This window comes from Mustelus asterias, chromosome 22 (genome assembly GCF_964213995.1).
Source record: "Mustelus asterias chromosome 22, sMusAst1.hap1.1, whole genome shotgun sequence".
NCBI lineage: Eukaryota > Metazoa > Chordata > Chondrichthyes > Carcharhiniformes > Triakidae > Mustelus > Mustelus asterias.
In genome coordinates, this window is record NC_135822.1 from 7577162 (window position 1) to 7594869 (window position 17708).

Sequence of the window (17708 nt, forward strand, 5' to 3'; positions counted from 1 at the left end):
CATACTTGCAGCAGAACTTTCTTTCAACACCAACCAAGGACTTTTGATGCATTTACCACCAGCTTCTCATTTCAACATCACCAACTACAACTGATTGGTGGTGCTTAAAAATTATTCCTTCCTAGAATGTGGGCCTCTTGCATGGTAAGGATGTTGCCCATGTCTAATACCAATGAGAAGGTGGTACTGAGCCATCATCTTGAACCACTGCAGCCTCTCTGTAGGGATTTGGAGTAATTTGAGTGACTTGCTACAGCTGGACCATTTCAGAGTGCTGTTAGTAGGATTCTGGGGGTGGAGTCACACGTAGGCCAGGCCAGGTAAGGACAACAGATTGCCCTCACTTAAAGGGCATGAGTCAACCAGATGAGTTCCTAACAACCATAGGAACCAGGGAAAAGTGACAGCCCTAGGGGAGTGGGGGCATTCGGCCCATCTTGCCCATGCCAGCCTGAGGGCACCCAGATGCCCTTTCTAATCCCATCATCCTGCATCCGGCCCGTAGCCGACAATCGATGATAGTCGCGCAGTTACCGTTAATCGGAACTGAATTTAAAATGTGTCAGCTGTCATGGGATTTGAACCGACGTCCACAGGGCATTCATTAGTCTCAACTTCTAGAATACAAGCCCTTTGCCACTATGCCACTATGCCACTGCCTTCCTCGGGTGTGCTACATTTTTCAAGTCTGTGCTAGCATTAACCTATAATCAGCATTGTAAGAAATGCAAGAACAATCAAGGATCTCCTTTTAAGATTCACTTTTCCGTGAGCAGACTTTACTGCGAAATTTATACATTATTTGTACATTTTACTATTAATACAATTGTCCTAAGCAAAATGATTTATTTCAGTACCATTTATTACCACTTTTGTGTCCATCCCATTGCTATCTTATTGGCTAGATCAGTCAGAGCCTCCCATGACCAATGGATTTTTACTATGTGTGAGGTGGCATGGTGGCACAGTGGTTAGCATCACTGCCTCACAGTGCCCAGGGCCCAGGTTTGATTCCTGGCTTGGGTGACTATCTGTGCCGAGTTCGCACATTAGAGTCATAGAGGTTTACAACATGGAAGCAGGCCCTTCGGCCCAACTTGTCCATGCCACCCTTTTTTTAATCCCTAAGCTAGTCCAAATTGCCCATGTTTGGCCCATATCCCTCTATATCCATCTTAGCCATGTAACTGTCTAAATGCTTTTTAAAAGACAAAATTGTACCCGCCTCTACTACTGCCGCTGGCAGCTTGTTTTCACTCACTACCCTGTGTGAAAAAATTGCCCCTCTGGACCCTTTTGTATCTCCCCTCTCACCTTAAACCTATGCCCTCTAGTTTTAGTCAATATCTTTTCCCAAAGGTAGGGGAGTCTATCTACTTTATCTATGCCCCTCATTATTTTATAGACCTTTTATAAGATCACCCCTCAGCCTTCTACGGTCCGAAGAAAAAAGTCCCAGTCTATCCGGCCTCTCCTTATCGGTAGCATCCTATTCTCCCCGTGTCTGCATGGGTTTCCTCCGGGTGCTCTGGTTTCTTTCCACAGTCCAGGAGTGTGGCAACTTCTGGAGTGTGGCAACTCGGGGATTTTCACAGTAACTTCATTGCAGTGTGAATGTAAGCCTACTTGTGACACTAATAAATAAAATACATGTATATTTAGCCAAGTAGGCAATGGCCTTAGAATGAACATATAACTTGTTATTGGGAAGTTTTGTGTGGATAATGCATTTATTTAATAGCAGGAAGTATTTTAACTGGGCGCGTTCAAGGAAGGGGAGAATTTGCCACCAGTCTTTGGAACAATCCTTTCTCTCTCCCTCTGCTGAAGGCAGTGACTTCACTGGGATCATGTTTCTGATTCTTTACTCTCCAGTATCATGTCCTAAGCAACCATTCCCTAAAAGGGCATTGAGCAGATAATTGAGGATGGTCAATGGTAGGATTGTGGATTAAGGGCAGCAGCATGGACCTTTCTTTCAAAGAGCCAGTATGGATATGTAGGGCCAAATGGCCACTGTCTCCTTAGCTGTCAGTTTCTATGATTGTGTTCCAGGCAGTATGTATCATTTGGTATTCAACCGTGGGATGTAGCAGAGTCCTCGTGTCCATACAAGCAAGTATTAGGTAATCACTGGATAATGATTGAGGTCGGGAGCCCTATACTTCTGGGGATAGGTTTAGATTCCAGAATATTCCACGTCACAAAACTCCTATTATGCGGTTTGCAGATGTGAAGATCAACAACCTTTTCCTTGTTCTTAAATAATGACCAAATCATGCAACTACTGATGCTGTGGCCTCTGATATGTTTATAACTGGGGCAAATTATGTCTGGAATTTGGTGGCTTCTTGAGTAACTAGTGATTGGAATCTGTGATATGCCATCAGAAATTCCCACAGTATTTTCATTCTAATTCATTTCTTGAGTGGGGGTGATGAAAATAAGTATAGGACTTGTGGTGAATATTTTATGTGAGAAATGAATTCTCTTCCTAAATCTCTCTGCTCTCATTTTCTCTATCCTCCCTTTTTTAAGATGCTAGCCTCTTTTGACCAAGCTTTTTTTAAATAAAAAATGATTCCTTTCTTAAACAAAGCCAATATGCAGAGTGGATAGGGCAGTTCTTAATCCATCTCCTTGCTTGCTCCAAAAACCAATTCAAATTCAAATTGAATCCAATTCTTGGTCCCCTCAAGAGAGATAGGGCGGCACGGTAGCACAGTGGTTAGCACTGCTGCTTCACAGCTCCAGGGTCCCGGGTTCGATTCCCGGCTCGGGTCACTGTCTGTGTGGAGTTTGCACATTCTCCTCGTGTCTGCGTGGGTTTCCTCCGGGTGCTCCGGTTTCCTCCCACAGTCCAAAGATGTGCGGGTTAGGTTGATTGGCCAGGTTAAAAAAATTGCCCCTTAGAGTCCTGGGATTAGCGGGTAAAATATGTGGGGGTCGGGCTTGGGTGGGATTGTGGTCGGTGCAGACTCGATGGGCCGAATGGCCTCCTTCTGCACTGCAGGGTTTCTAAAAAAAAAAGATATAAGAACAGATGCTTCATTTCATCTTGGCCAAAAGGTTGGCACCTCTGTCTTCTGATCTTCTTTATAACTGGCTCCGCATCAACTTTTGTTCGATAATGCCCCTATGAAGTGGGTGGCACAGTGATTAGCACTTCTGCCTCAGAGCGCCAGGGACCCAGGTTCAATTCTGGCCTCAGGTGACGATCTGTGCAGAGTTTGTATGTTCTCCTGTGTCTGTATGTGTTTCTTCCAGGTGCTCCGGTTTCCTCCCACACTCCAAAGATTAGGTTGATTTGCTATGGTAAATTGCCCTTAGTGTCAGGGGATTAGCAGAGTAAATATGTGGGGTTATGGGGATAGGGCCTGGGTGGGATTGGTGTCGGTGCTGGCTCGATGGGCCGGATGGCCTCTTTCTGCACTGTAGGGATTCTATAATTCTAAGTGTCTTGGGACTATTTTTGATTTGATTTATTATTGTCACATGTATTAACACACAGTGAAAAGTATTGTTTCTTGCGCGCTATACAGACAAAGCATACCGTTCATAGAGAAGGAAGTGAGAGAGTGCAGGATGTAGTGTTACAGTCACAGCTAGGGTGTAGAGAAAGATCAACTTAATGTGAGGTAAGTCCATTCAAAAGTCTGGCAGCAGCAGGGAAGAAGCTGTTCTTCAGTCGGTTGGTACGTGACCTCAGACTTTTGTATCTTTTTCCCGATGGAAGAAGGTGGAAGGGAGAATGTCTGGGGTGCGTGGGGTCCTTAATTATGCTGCCTGCTTTGCCGAGGCAGCGGGAAGTGTAGACAGAGTCAGTGGATGGGAGGCTATGTTAAAGTTGCTATATGAATGCAAATTGTTGTCTATCTCCCTTCCTCCTTTGATGTCATTTTGTTGTGTTTGACTTATTAATGTGTTCCTTTACAGCGATTGGTTGGTTGTCATGTTCAAGGCACTTGGCGAACTGAAAGGAGGAATGTGCAGCTGTGTGACAGCTCATAGCGTTTGGAACTTTTGTTTATTAATCCAATTGAAGGCAATGGGTAACGAGTGAACCATTTCAAGATTCGGCGCTTGTGGGTTTTTAAAAAAGAAGCAGTCAGGGATTCACACTCTCGGCTCCCAAGAAGTATGATGGCCACAAGGTCTCCACTTCCTTCCTTCTCTCTGAATTGAGCCCCCTGCAGGCTGCTAACAGCAGTTTACAGAATCCTTCAGCCTTACAGCAGCGAAGATCATTCAGTCCCCAGTGTTCCTGTGTCGCCTTTTTAAAAAAAAAAGGTTATGCAGTTATTCCCTGTGTCCTGCTCTTTCCCTATAACCTGCAAATTACTAGGAACATAGGAATTGGGATCAGAAGTCGGCAAATTCAGCCCTTTGAGCCTGTTCCGCTATTCAATCAGATCATGGCTGATCTCTCCCTGGTCTCAAATCCACCTCCCCACCTGTTCCCCCTATCCCCTTATCCATTTTTTAATTAGAAATATATCTATCTCCTTCTTGAAACCATTCAATGATTCAGACTCCACCGTGCTATGGGGAAGCGAGTTCCACAAATTCACCACCCTCCGTAAGAAATAGTTCTTCCTCATCTCCGTTTTAAACCTACCACCTTGCAACCTATACCTGTGCCCTCTTGTTCTAGATTGCCCCATACGAGGAAACATTTGGTCTACATTAACTTTATCAAACCCTCTTAAAACTTTAAATACCTCAATCAGATCCTCTCTCATCCTTCTAAACTCCAGCGAGTACAAGCCCAAACTGTTTAATCCCTCCTCATGCGTCAACCCTTTCATCCCCGGAATCAATCTGGTGAACCTCCTCTGAACTGCCTCCAATGCCACAACATCCTTCCTCAAATAAGGAGACCAAAACTGGACACGATACTCCAGATGTGGTCTCGCCAAAAACCACCCTGATAGTAAGGTGCTAATTAACATGAAGACTTTATCATCTGTCAGAAAACAACTTTGATTCTGATCAAGTTAACCAGTATGTTTTGAATCAATTGCAATGTTAACTACTTCCTATCAAACACCTATAAGTAAGGTCAGAGCACACCACCACCTGCAAGTTCCCCTCCCAAAACGTACATCAGCCTTGACTTGGAAATACATTGCCATTTCTTTCCTGTTGTTGGGTCAAAATCCTAGAACTCCCTCCCCAGTCACACTGTGGGTGCATCTACACCACTTGAATTTCAGTGGTTCAAGAAGGCGGGCTCCCTATCACCTTCTCGAATAATTAGAAATGGGTAATAAATGCTGGCCTAGCCAGTGACACTTGCATCCTGCGAAATAAATGAAATGTTAACATAGAAACTAGAAGTAGGGGGGAGGCCATTCGGCCCTTCGAGCCTGCTCCACCATTCATTTTGATCATGGCTGATCATCTAATTCAATATACTGATTTCCAATCCCTCCTGCACCCCCCCCCCCCCCCCAATATCCCTTGATCCCTTTAGCCTCTAGAGCTATATCTAATTTCTTCTTGAAATCAGACATCATTTTGGCCTCAAATTTTTCATAGAATCCCTACAGTGCAGAACGAGGCCATTTGGCCCATCGAGTCTACACTGACCACAGTCCCACCCAGGCCCTATCCCCATAACTCCATTTATTTACCCTGCTAGTCCCCCTGACCCTAAGGGGCAATTTAGCATGGCCAACCTACCTAACCTGCACATCTTTGGACTGTGGGAGGAAACCGGAGCACCCTGAGGAAACCCACGCAGACACGGGGAGAATGTGCAAACTCCGCACAGACAGTGACCCAAGCTGGGAATTGAACCCGGGTTCCTGGCGCTGTGAGGCAGCAGTGCTAACCACTGTGCCGCCTTTGATCCTCCAGCAAGGGGCAAACATCCTACAGATGCCAATGTAGCTGATTCCGGTGGAGTTTGGTGAAACTTAGCCTTTTTTTTATCTTGGAGAAGATTAAGGTGTTAAAAGAATCATCGATTTTTCCAGGGAGGGGTTTTAAGACCTTCCTACTTTATTGCAAACAGAAATCACATGATGGTGATGTAACAATGCCTGCTGTAGGATTGAGCTGGAGCTAAATGTGTTTTTATTTATTTTTTGCCCAGCATGAAGCATTGTCAGAGTATCGCCCCATCCTCGCCAGCAGTTTCAGGCATCACACGCAGTCTTCAATTGCAGATCGCAAGCTTACCATCATACCCATCATATTCATCTTCCTGCGGATCTGGAGCACTGTGAGGTTCATTCTGACACTTTGCAACTCGCCTGCTGTGCAAAATGGAATGCTGGTAATGCTACATGTAAGTATCATGGTTATAAAAAAAAACACATGATTGTTCAGATGTAACAATTCGTAATTATGGCTGTTTGACAATCTTCATGGAAGTTATCTGTTCAAACTCCATTCCAGGACTTGGGCATGTTCACAGCATGTGAGTAGTCAGGCAAATGACTTCCAAACACCAACAGATTAAAAAACCCAAGGAAAATAACAAACGATGGAAGCAGAAATGTGCTTTGTTTGTGCCTCCACTCGCCAAGTAATGAGGGGACACAAATATGCAGCACACTCTCTCATTCACAAGTATGCAGTTGAGTTTGTGTTAAGCACAGAGTCATTGTTCACCTGGGTGGCGTTACCTGAACTCTGAACAGGTTTGATTTGAGCAAGGAAACCGTTAATTAATGCCATCTAACTGCCTCGTCCAATGCAGAACACCCGCTCCTCAATAAGTGTGTGAAAGTGGGACAGATACCAAAGTGTAAACACGATGGGCCAAATAGCCTCCTCCCTGCACTGTAACGATTCTGACTCTCGACACAGGGAAAAGACCATATGGGCGGCACGGTAGCACAGTGGTTAGCACTGCTGCTTCACAGCTCCAGGGTCCCGGGTTCGATTCCCGGCTCGGGTCACTGTCTGTGTGGAGTTTGCACATTCTCCTCGTGTCTGCGTGGGTTTCCTCCCACAGTCAAAAAGATGTGCGGGTTAGGTTGATTGGCCAGGTTAAAAGTTGCCCCTTAGAGTCCTGATGCGTAGGTTAGTGGGATTAGCGGGTAAATATGTGGGGGTAGGGCTTGGGTGGGATTGTGGTCGGTGCAGATTCGATGGGCCGAATGGCCTCCTTCTGCACTGTAGGGTTTCTATTCTATTCTTCTATAAGATATAAGAGCAGAATTAGGCCATTCAGCCCATTGAGTTTGCTCTGCCATTCAATCATGGCTGATATGATTCCCATCCCCATTCTACTGCCTTCTCCCTGTCATCCTCGGTCCCCTTATTGATCAAGAACCTATCTATCTCTGCCTTAAAGACACTCAATGACTTGGCCTCCATAGCCCTCTGTGGCAATGCATTCCACAGATTCACCGCTCTCTGGCTGAAGAAATTCCTCCTCGTCTCAGTTTTAAAGGAGTTCTAGTCTATCCCACTAGTGGAAACATCCTCTCCACGTCCACTCTATCTAGGCCTCCCAGTATTCTGTAAGTTTCAATTAGATCCCCCCTCATCCTTCTAAACTCCATCGAGTACAGACCCAGACGACTCAACCGCTCCTCGTATGACAAACCCTGCATTCCTGGGATCATTCTTGTGAACCTCCTCTGGACCCCCTCCAAGGCCAGCACATCCTTCCTTGGGTATGGGATCCAAAACTGCTCATGATATTCCAAAACCATTTTGCCCCTCAAACATGACTCACTGTTGATAGAATCATAGAATCCCTACAGTGCAGAAGGAGGGCTTTTGGCCCATCGAGTCTGCACCAACTCTCTCTGACAGAGTATCTTACCCAGGCCCTCTCCCAGGCCATATCCCTATAATCCCACACATTTGCCATGGCTAATCTGCCTAACCTACTCCTCTTGGGGAACTAAGGGGCAATTGGGGCAGCACAGTGGTTAGCACTGCTGCTTCACAGTGCCAGGGACCTGGGTTCAATTCCTGGCTTGGGTCACTGTCTGTGTGGAGTCTGCATGTTCTCCCCATGTCTGCGTGGGTTTCCTCTGAGTGCTCCGGTTTCCCCCCTCAATCTGAAAGACGTGCTGGTTAGGTGCATTGACCTGAACAGGCGCCGGACTGTGGCGACTAGGGGAATTTCACAGTAACTTCATTGCAGTGTTAATATAAGCCTACTTGTGACTAATAAATATACTTTACTTTACAACTTAGCATGGCCAATCCACCTAACCTGCACATCTTTGGGCTGTGGGAGGGAAACAAAGCACCCGGAGGAAACCCACGCAGACATGGGGAAGACGTGCAAACTCCACACAGGCAGTGATCCGAGCTGGGAATTGAACCCGGGTCCCTGGTGCTGTGAGGCAGCAGTGCTAACCACTGTGCCACCCTTGAAGGTGCGATTCAATAACTTTTCTACAGGTCACAGTGAGGGCAGGAGATGCTAGAAAGTCAGAGTTTCTTTAGTATTTTTAGCATCTGATGCCACTACCAATAAAAGTAAACCAGCGACATTGAAGACAGTGGATAGTTTATGGCTAAACTCTATTAATACTCCATCCATCTGCCTTAATACTTGAACACCCTCGGGTAGCAAAAATCTTATCAATCTCCGGTTTATATGAATTGTGCCGACATCGGCTGTTTTTTGTGGAGGAGGCGAATTCACATTTCTACCATCCTTTGCATGAAAAAGTGATTTCTCTCTTGAATGACCTATTTATTCAGGCTGATAATCTAGTACAGCAATCTGGGAGTGCTGCATTGTCAGCAACACCGTTCTGGTGAGAGGTTAAACTCGAGCTCCATCTGTTAGCTTAGTTAGTGTGCGGGAAAATAACCCTTCTAAAAAGAAGTCCTCCTGTTTTGACTGAGATCGTCCCCTCGATCACGCCATCGGAAGTGAACGGACAGTTGCGGTGTTTTGAAAGAACTGACACACTCAATGGGCCGAATGGCCTCTGTGTTCTATGATTCCAGTTTATGGAATCTTGATGCGTGAATGCAGGAATTGGGGGACATTTGAAGCTGTCTACAGCTTCTGGAATTAAGAATTGGAAAAACCCTCGAGGGAGGGAAATCTGTCGTCCTGACCTAGTCCGGCCTACATCTGACTCCAGAGCCACAGCAATGTCACTGACTCTCAACTGCCCAAGGGCAACTAGGGTATGGGCAATAAATGCTGGCCAGCCAGCGACACCCACATCCCATAAATGAATTTTTTTTTAAACTTGTCTTTTGTGGCTGGCTTCTGTACTTGAGGTTTGAGGGGACAAAAAGACAAATGTACTTAATGGGTCAACAGTGGTTGAGGTTTGGCCTGTTGGTAGCCAGGGGGCCCCTTGTGCTGCTGGGACTGTATTGTGTTCAGCGTTGACAGTGGCGGATATGGAAAAAACACTCTCTTCGGTATTACCGGTTTGCTTTTATTGGCAGTGATACCATTAGAGTGAAAAATGGCAAAATAATTGGGATCCAAGTGCTAAACATACTGAAGAAACCACTGTTGTGTGTATTCTAACATCACTGTGAAACCTGACCTGTAGAAAAGTTATTGAATCGCACTTTTTTTGTTCTCTCCTTCAGTTGTCCTAGATTGGATTGGTTACATCTTGTAGCCAGGGGGCGGTTACACAGAATGGATTGCAGTTCAGCCTGTGCCAGTGTTCCACATTCAAATTTATCATTTCACAGGGAAAGATCTGGGCTGAATTCAAAACCCAGATTTTCAAACTGGGTCTATGATACATCGAGGCCACAGGGTAGCTTCCCGAACTTCTTACTGCCATGTGACCTCGTTTTAATGCCTCCGACTTCTCATTACTCCAGAGTGAAAACTTGAGGGAGAGTTTTTGAGGGAGGAGATGCTTGGGGAGGGTGGGGTGGTTGCGGCTTGGGGAGGCTAGGGCGGTTGCGGTGAAGGGGTGCAGGGATTGAGAGTTGCCCTGCAAATATTTGTTGGCCAGGGGGGGTGGTTGGGGGTTGAGGTGAATCATAGAAATCATAGAAACCCTACAGTGCAGAAGGAGGCCATTCGGCCCATCGAGTCTGCGCCGACCACAATCCCACCCAGGCCCTACCCCCACATATTTACCTGCTAATCCCTCTAACCTACGCATCTCAGGAGTCTAAGGGGCAATTTTTAACCTGGCCAATCAACCTAACCCGCACATCTTTGGACTGTGGGAGGAAACCGGAGCACCCGGAGGAAACCCACGCAGACACGAGGAGAATGTGCAAACTCCACACACAGTGAGCCGGGAATCGAACCCGGGACCCTGGAGCTGTGAAGCAGCAGTGCTAACCACTGTGCTACCGTGCCGCCCCGGTGGTTTCGAAACAGCTGGGTTTGCCCTGGGAAAAGAGCTCCGAACAAGCTTTATTTGCAGTGTGGTGTTGTAGCAATCGGGCCTGACAGAGCAATCCACGGACAAGGGCGGGGGGGGGGGGGGGAAGGAAGAGGGAGGGAAAGAAAACAAACATTTAAAAGAGGCTGTCAAGACTTGGGCTGGAATTTTACCGCCTTGTCCGCCCTGGAATCGGGGCAGGCGAGGCTCACAGAATGAAATTCTCCATTGGCCTCGGGTGGGATTTTACGAGGTCATAAAATCCTGCCTTTAGTCCGAACTGTCTCCGTTCACGAGACCAGAATTCCATCCTTCAACTGCACTGGAGATCATGAAAGATTCATGGGAATAAATAGAATTGTTTGGTTGGGGGGGGGGGGGGTTTAACTAAGTATATATATATTTTTAAACCTCTCCCAAGGCCTTGTTTTCAGTGTCGGGGTATGGGGTTCTGTAATAGGGTGGTGGTGAAAAATCTAACGTTTGCCACACATGCAAGAGTTCTTCATACAAGTTGAATCATCTTCAGTGAAGAATCGGGTTGTATTGAGTTGAGGAATATTTATTTTGTGCATCCCAGTTGCATCAAATTCCACTCGCCCATCACCCCGGTCTGTCTCCATTGTCTCCCGGTTAAGTAATACCTTGATTTTTAAATTCTCATCCTTGTTTTCCCCGTGGCCTCGTCCCTTCCCTTCTCACCTCCAGTCTTCCCAAGATGTTTGTGCTTATCTAATTCTGGCGTCCTGAATATCCTCCATTTTGAATTGCTGATGACCGTGTCTTAAGTTGTCAGGGCCTAAGCTCTGGAACTCCCTAAACCTCTCTGCCTCTGTCTCTTTCATCCTTTTAAGATACTCAAAACCAATCTTTGACCAAATTTTTAGCCATCTACCCGAGTGTTGCTTTATGGTGCTAGGTATCTAGTTTTGTTTTGTAATGCTCCTGTGAAGTGCTTTGGGACTTTTATTTGTTAAATATAAATTGTTGTTGGAGACTGCAAATAAAATCATAGAATTCCTACAGTGCAGAAGGAGGCCATTCGACCCAACAAGTCTGCACCGAGTTTCCAGTAGAGCATCCCACCCAATCCCTATCCCCATAACCCCACATATTTACCCTGCTAATCCCCCAACACTAAGGGACAATTTAGCACGGCCAATCCATCTAACCTGCACATCTTTGGAAGGAAACCGGAGCAGCTGGAGGAAACCTACGAAGACACGGGGCGGACTCCACACAGACAGTGACCCAAGACGGGGATTGACCCTGGGCCCCTGGCACTGTGAGGCAGCAGTGCTAACCACTGTGCCACCCAAAGCTTGAGTAGTGCTGGATAAAGAGACATGCTGTCAGAAGCTTTCTTCCTGTACTCATCAGGACAGATCGCAAGAACGACAACAGAGTGCCGCTTGGTTAGCAAGTAGATTCTGATTGGTAGAGATATTGCCATGGAGAATGCAGCAGGGAACAGTTAAAAGCTTGAAATTTCAAAATTTTTACACATCTCTTGACTTTTTTTGGTCACACTGCGTCAATATCCGTCAATTGTTGTTACTTCTGCTCTGGACTTTGGGTACCTGGTTTAGGACATCTGGGATTTGATTTATTATGTCACATGTATTAGTATACAGTGAAAAGTATTGTTTCTTGCGTGCTATACAGACAAAGCATACCATTCATAGAGAAGGAAAGGAGAATGTAGTGTTACAGTCATAGCAAGGGTGTAGAGAAAGATCAACTTAGTGCGAGGTAGGTCCATTCGTGTCTGACGGCAGCAGGGGAGAAGCTGTTCTTGAGTCGGTTGGTACATGACTTCAGACTTCTGTATCTTTTTCCCAACAGAAGGTGGAAGAGAGAATGTCCAGTTGCGTGGGGTCCTTGATTATGCTGGCTGCTTTTCCAGTGTAATGGAAGTCAATGGATGGGAGGCTGGTTTGAGTGATGAACTGGGCTTCGTTTACAACCCTTTGTAGTTCCTTGCAGTGTTGGGCAGAGCAGGAACCAGACCAAGCTGTGATACAACCCGAAAGAATGCTTTCTATGGTGCATCTGTAAAAGTTGGTGAAAATCATAGTGGACATGCCGAATTTCCTTTAGTCTTCTGAGAAAGTCTGCTGTGACTCCAGGTTGAGTCTGACAATCATCTGGGGAGTGCAAGCTTCATTACTTTATTACTTCATTCATTACTCCAGTTTCCTCCTAAAGACCAAAGGTGTGCAGGTTAGGTTGATTGGCCATGCTAAATTGCCCCTTAGTGTTAGGGGGATTAGCAGGGTAATACTTGGGAGTCCTGGTTCAGGACATTCTTAAAGTTAACATGCAAGTTCAGCTGGCAGTTAGGAAGGCAAATTCAATGTTAGCATTCATTTCTAGAGGGCTAGAATACAAGTGCAGGGATGTACTGCTGAGGCTGTATAAGGCTCTGGTCAGACCCCATTTAGAATATTGTGAGCAGTTTTGGGCCCCATACCTATGGAAAGACGTGCTGGCCTTGGAGGGGGTCCAGAGGAGGTTCACAAGAATGATCCCAGGAATGAAGGGTCATATGAGGAGCAGTTGAGGAGTCTGGGTCTATACTCGATGGAATTTAGAAGGATGAGGGGGGATCTAATTGAAACTTGCAGAATACTGAGAGGCCTAGATAGAGTGGACATGGAGAGGATGTTTCCATTAGTGGGAGAGACTAGAAATCGAGGGCACAACCTCAGAGTGAAGGGATGCTCCTTTAAAACTGAGAGATGAGGAGGAATTTCTTCAGCCAGAGGGGGGTGAATCTGTGGAACTCATTGCCACAGAGGGCTGTGAAGGCCAGCTCATTGAGTGTCTTTCAGACAGAGATAGATAGGTTCTTGATCAATAAGGGGATCAAGGGTGACGGGGATGAGAATCATTTCAGCCATGAATGAATGGCGGAGCAGACTCGATGGGCCAAATGGCCTAATTCTGCTCCTATATCTTATGGTCTTATACATGGGTTGCGGCAATGGGGCCTGGATGGGATTGTTGTCGGTGCAGGCTTGATGGGCTGAATGGACTCCTTCTGCATTGTATGGATTCTATTCTATCTCCAGCTGCACATAAATTTGGGGAGCGGGGAGAGTTTTGATTATAAGAAAGAAGTAAAGCACTTCATGATTCTGAATGTTTTGAAGAATTTCCCAGCCAATAAAATACTTCTGAATTGTAGTCCCTGTTGCAATGGTAGCTAAAATAAATAACCTTTTGCTACTGTAGAGACTGTTATGGGTCACATGTGACTGCTCCCTCCTCCCCTTCCTATAGAACATAGAGAACACATTAATACTGACTTCCTGAGGTCATGAAATGCTCTCTCTAATACAAGTCCTTTGTTCGTTTTTTAAAGCTTTAAGGAGCGCTCAGTAATCAGCTGGTGTGCAGTTGTCCTCCATTGAGGTTCAACAATAATTCGACACAGGCATCCAGCACATTTTTGCAACATGACTGTTGTCATGTTAAAAATTTTCCAGTTTGACCTGGTGTCGTTGTATCTCTCTCTCTCTCTCTGTAAGGGCTGGCCCATTAAGATGTATGAATTGACAAAGGCTTCATTGTACATAATCAGTTGTCTGTAAGAAGGTGATTTTTGTAGCACAGTGGTTAGCGCTGCTGCCTCACAGCGCCAGGGACCCGGGTTCAATTCCAGCCTTGGGTCACTGTCTGTGTGGAGTCTGCATGTTCTCCCCATGTCTGCGTGGGTTTCCCTCTGAGTGTTCGGGTTTCCTCCCACACTCCAAAGATGTGTGGGTTAGGTGGATTGGCCATGCCAAATTAACCCCATTGTTAGGGGATTAGCAGGGTAAATATGTGCGGTTATGGGATTAGGGCCTGGGTGGGATTGTGGTCGGTGCAGACTCGATGGGCCGAATGGCCTCCTTCTGCACTGTAGGGATTCGATGAATTTTCCTGTTCAGCATGCTAATTGTTTTCTCTTCCCCAATCTCTTTTTCCCCCACCTGTTCTACAGGGAATAGGAAACACCTTCCAAGGGGCAGCGAATTGTATTATATTCGTCCTGTGCACACAAGTTGTTCGGGCACGACTGGTTTCCTGCCTCTGCAGATGTTTTGGGGGCGAGGTTAATCCGATGCCCCACAAGGCCATAGTGAACAATTACGGGGAAGTCATCGCTCGTCGGAATGCAGAAATAATTCCCTCGTACGTAACTGAAGAGTGAACGGATTCTTAAAAAGATGGGGGGGTGGAGGTGATGGTGGGGGCGGAACTATAACAAAGCTGGCTTTAACTGGTATTGGGCACAGCAAATGCCACACTTTGCCAGTGTAAGGTCGTGCCTGTTCACTCGCGGTGCTGCCGGTGATGATATCTGGTCTTTTTAGAGAAGTCACTTGGTTGGGATTGATCTGGCTGTGTATCTTGGGGAAGCTGAGGCCAGAAATGTTCGCACAATCATTGCACGACCGAAGGTGGGCAGACTTCTGAGTTGCGTGCTTGTTTTGTGAACCACGGTGCCTGTTACAAATTTTTTTTTTGTAATACAAACTCAACGCAATTGATAAAACAGCAACTATTAAAACCTGCAAGGAAAACTCTGCAGCAATACTTGAATGTTGTTGGATACCAGAATGTGAATTAAAAGTGCTGCTTCTGACTACTTTTTGTAAAAAAAAAACGTATCTCTGTCTCCCTGACTGACATCTAAAAATGATCTCTGGGGTGAGAATCCCATTATTGATAAGAGGAGCTTGTAGAATTTGACTGTAATCTCTTGTTCAACGGAAACTGGAAATTGCTTTGTGTCCATAATCTTCAAGTTTTATTTTCAACTTTCTATCTTAAAGTAAGAAGTCTCACACCGCCAGGTTAAAATCCAACCGGTTTATTTGGAATCACGAGCTTTTGGAGCGTTGCTCCTTCATCGGGTGAGTCTGGTGAAGGGGCAGCACTCCAAAAGTTCGTGATTCCAAATAAACCTGTTGGACTTTAACCTGGCGTTGTGAGACTTCTTACTGTGCCCCACCCCAGTCCAATCCCGGCATCTTCACACATTATCTTCAAGGCTGTGACTAAACTAAGAATCTGGGCACTGCTACTAACAATGTGAGTTAGTGTTCTCTAACCAATCCTGCTACACCCATATGTCACCCATATTACAGCCAGTGAAGATTCTGTTTCAACATCACAAACTGAACGACATGAGGTTGGCAGGAGTTGGTTTTCTCTGACAATACTCAATGTTCAGAGAAATTGATAGTCAGTTCCCAACATAAATTCTCAGCCTGGTCCAGTAAGTAACATTTTAAAAGTTGCAAGTTTTCTGTCTATGTTATCTCCAAAGTTGATTTTGGAACAAAATGTTTTGTCCTCTTTGAAATTATCACGAAAAATAATTTTTCTTTATTCTGGGAAGATAAGGTGTAAAAAAAAATATATATATATATCCAATTACAATCTTTAAACTTGAGATGGTGAACTCTGAACTTGCCTCTGGTGTCTTTGTTACACTGAGCTGTCTTCAAACTGTGTATTCTTTCACAGAGGGAGGATCTTCATGGAAACCATTTTGAACTGGTCCCCCATTATCAATTCAATCATGTACCCAACCCCTGCTTGGGGTAATGGTTGGGAATTCTCTGTTTCATAAACCGTATCTTCATTGTGGAAATGTTTTGGTCGGGTGTTGGGGACGGGCAGAAAGAGGGAGGGAAGTATTAATTTAAGAACTAAATTTTAATGGCACAACGACAAAATAAACAACTTTTTGACCTAATTTGGTCACTTTCTTAAGAGCTTAATTTTCATTGCGATGGCTGCCCCCAGAGGGTGGATCACATTGAATGTGCCTCCATTATACTTGCTTTTAAACAAACATACATGGAATAGGCACTGTACACATTTCTTTTCCATTTTAACTCTTTATTTATTAAACATCGAATAATGAGTGCTTAAAAAAAAGACCTAAAACTCTAAATGAAAACCTTGGATCTAATATTTGCTAAGATTATGGATTTGTCTCCACTTCTCTCATTCTCTCTGTCTCTTATTGGGGGGAAGAATTGACTTTCACCCTTTTTTTTTAAGAACAAAATTCAGCAATGACCTTTTTCTGACTTTTTCAAAAAGCTATCTCTGGCTGGGTGTAAATGTACTGATACCGTTTGACGGCTACCTTCTGTTCCGTCACCAGCGATTACACTGCCAAAGTAACCCATTGGGTGTGGTGTCGAGAGCATCCGGAAATGCGTGAAAGATATAAGGTAGGATTTTCCATTCGCATCTGTCCCAAGGCTGGAAATTCCCACCCCAAGTCAATGGGTCTTCTAAATGGTCTGTCAAATTTTCCGTCCTCCCTGCGCCAATTCACATGGCGGGTTGGACCAAAACATTTACGCCAATGTTTACAAACTGTTGCTTCGTACTGGTGAAGGAAGCGGTTACTCTCTCTTCCCCTGATCTCTCTCAGTGGGGGTTGGTAGGGGGAAGAAACCCCAAGTCATTCACACTTGCTTGTATCAAAGACCATTTGATTGTCAAATGAAGCAAATGCCTGTTTTTAAAAAAGAATCCCTGAGAACTCAGTGTCACACCTCTTTACAATTCTGTTACTCTTTTTATAATCAGTGACAATTTCCTAAATATCCCAACCTGATGTTTATTTATAGATTATGGTCAGATTAGAAAGTGTAAATATAGCCCCTTTGTTTTCTCAGTAAGTTTGAACATGTATCTTTTGGAAAAATGTTTGTCTTTAATACAGATATGAGAATGTATTGTAATATATGGTTATGAATAAAGTACTTTTGCTAAATGGGAAAACTCTGTCTCAATTCCTTGGGTCGGTAAAACTCCACTGCATATGTGAAAGTGGTCTTTCTAAATTTTTTTTTCTGTTTACTCTTTACATGTATTGATGTCCAATATTCATCGATTTTTTTTTTCAGCAACCCTCTTGTCCATAGAATCATACAGTGCAGAAGAGGCCCTTCAGCCCATCGAGTCAGCACCGACACATTAAAAACACCTGAACTCCCACCTAATCCCATCTGCCAGCACTTGACCCATAGCCCTGAATGTTATGATGTGCCGAGTGCTCATCCAGGTACTTGGAGGTCAGAGAGGTGTATAGCAGGGAAACAGGCCCTTCGGCCCAACTTGTCCATGCCACCCTTTTTTTAAACCCCAAAGCTAGTCCCAATTGCCCGCATTTGGCCCATATCCCTCTATACCCATCTTACCCATGTAACTGTCTAAATGCTTTTTAAAAGACAAAATTGTACCCACCTCTACTACTACCTCTGGCAGCTCGTTCCGGACACTCTCCACCCGTGAAAAAATTGCCCCTCTGGACACTTTTGTGTCTCCCCCTGTCACCTTAAACCTATGCCCTGTACTTTTTAAAGGATGTGAGGCAACCCACCTCCACCA

The 17708-nt window shown here is 45.1% G+C and overlaps 1 protein-coding gene across 2 annotated transcripts in view; it reads left to right on the plus strand.

Annotated features, from left to right (window-relative positions):
• The window catches only part of gpr157 (G protein-coupled receptor 157), a 32674-nt gene extending 15575 nt beyond the window's left edge, over positions 1-17099 (plus strand). Inside the window, exons 3-5 of one of the 2 annotated variants that reach the window (XR_013500529.1) lie at positions 6101-6295; positions 14290-15145; positions 15238-17099. Coding sequence is in view for 1 of the 2 variants with exons in the window: in XM_078238698.1 (XP_078094824.1) it covers positions 6101-6295; positions 14290-14499 (405 nt within the window). In the remaining variant the exon portion in view is untranslated. Of the gene's footprint in view, positions 1-6100; positions 6296-14289 lie in introns of both variants that reach the window. The other variant, XM_078238698.1, reaches the window with a different exon arrangement.
• The last annotated feature ends 609 nt before the right edge of the window (positions 17100-17708 follow it).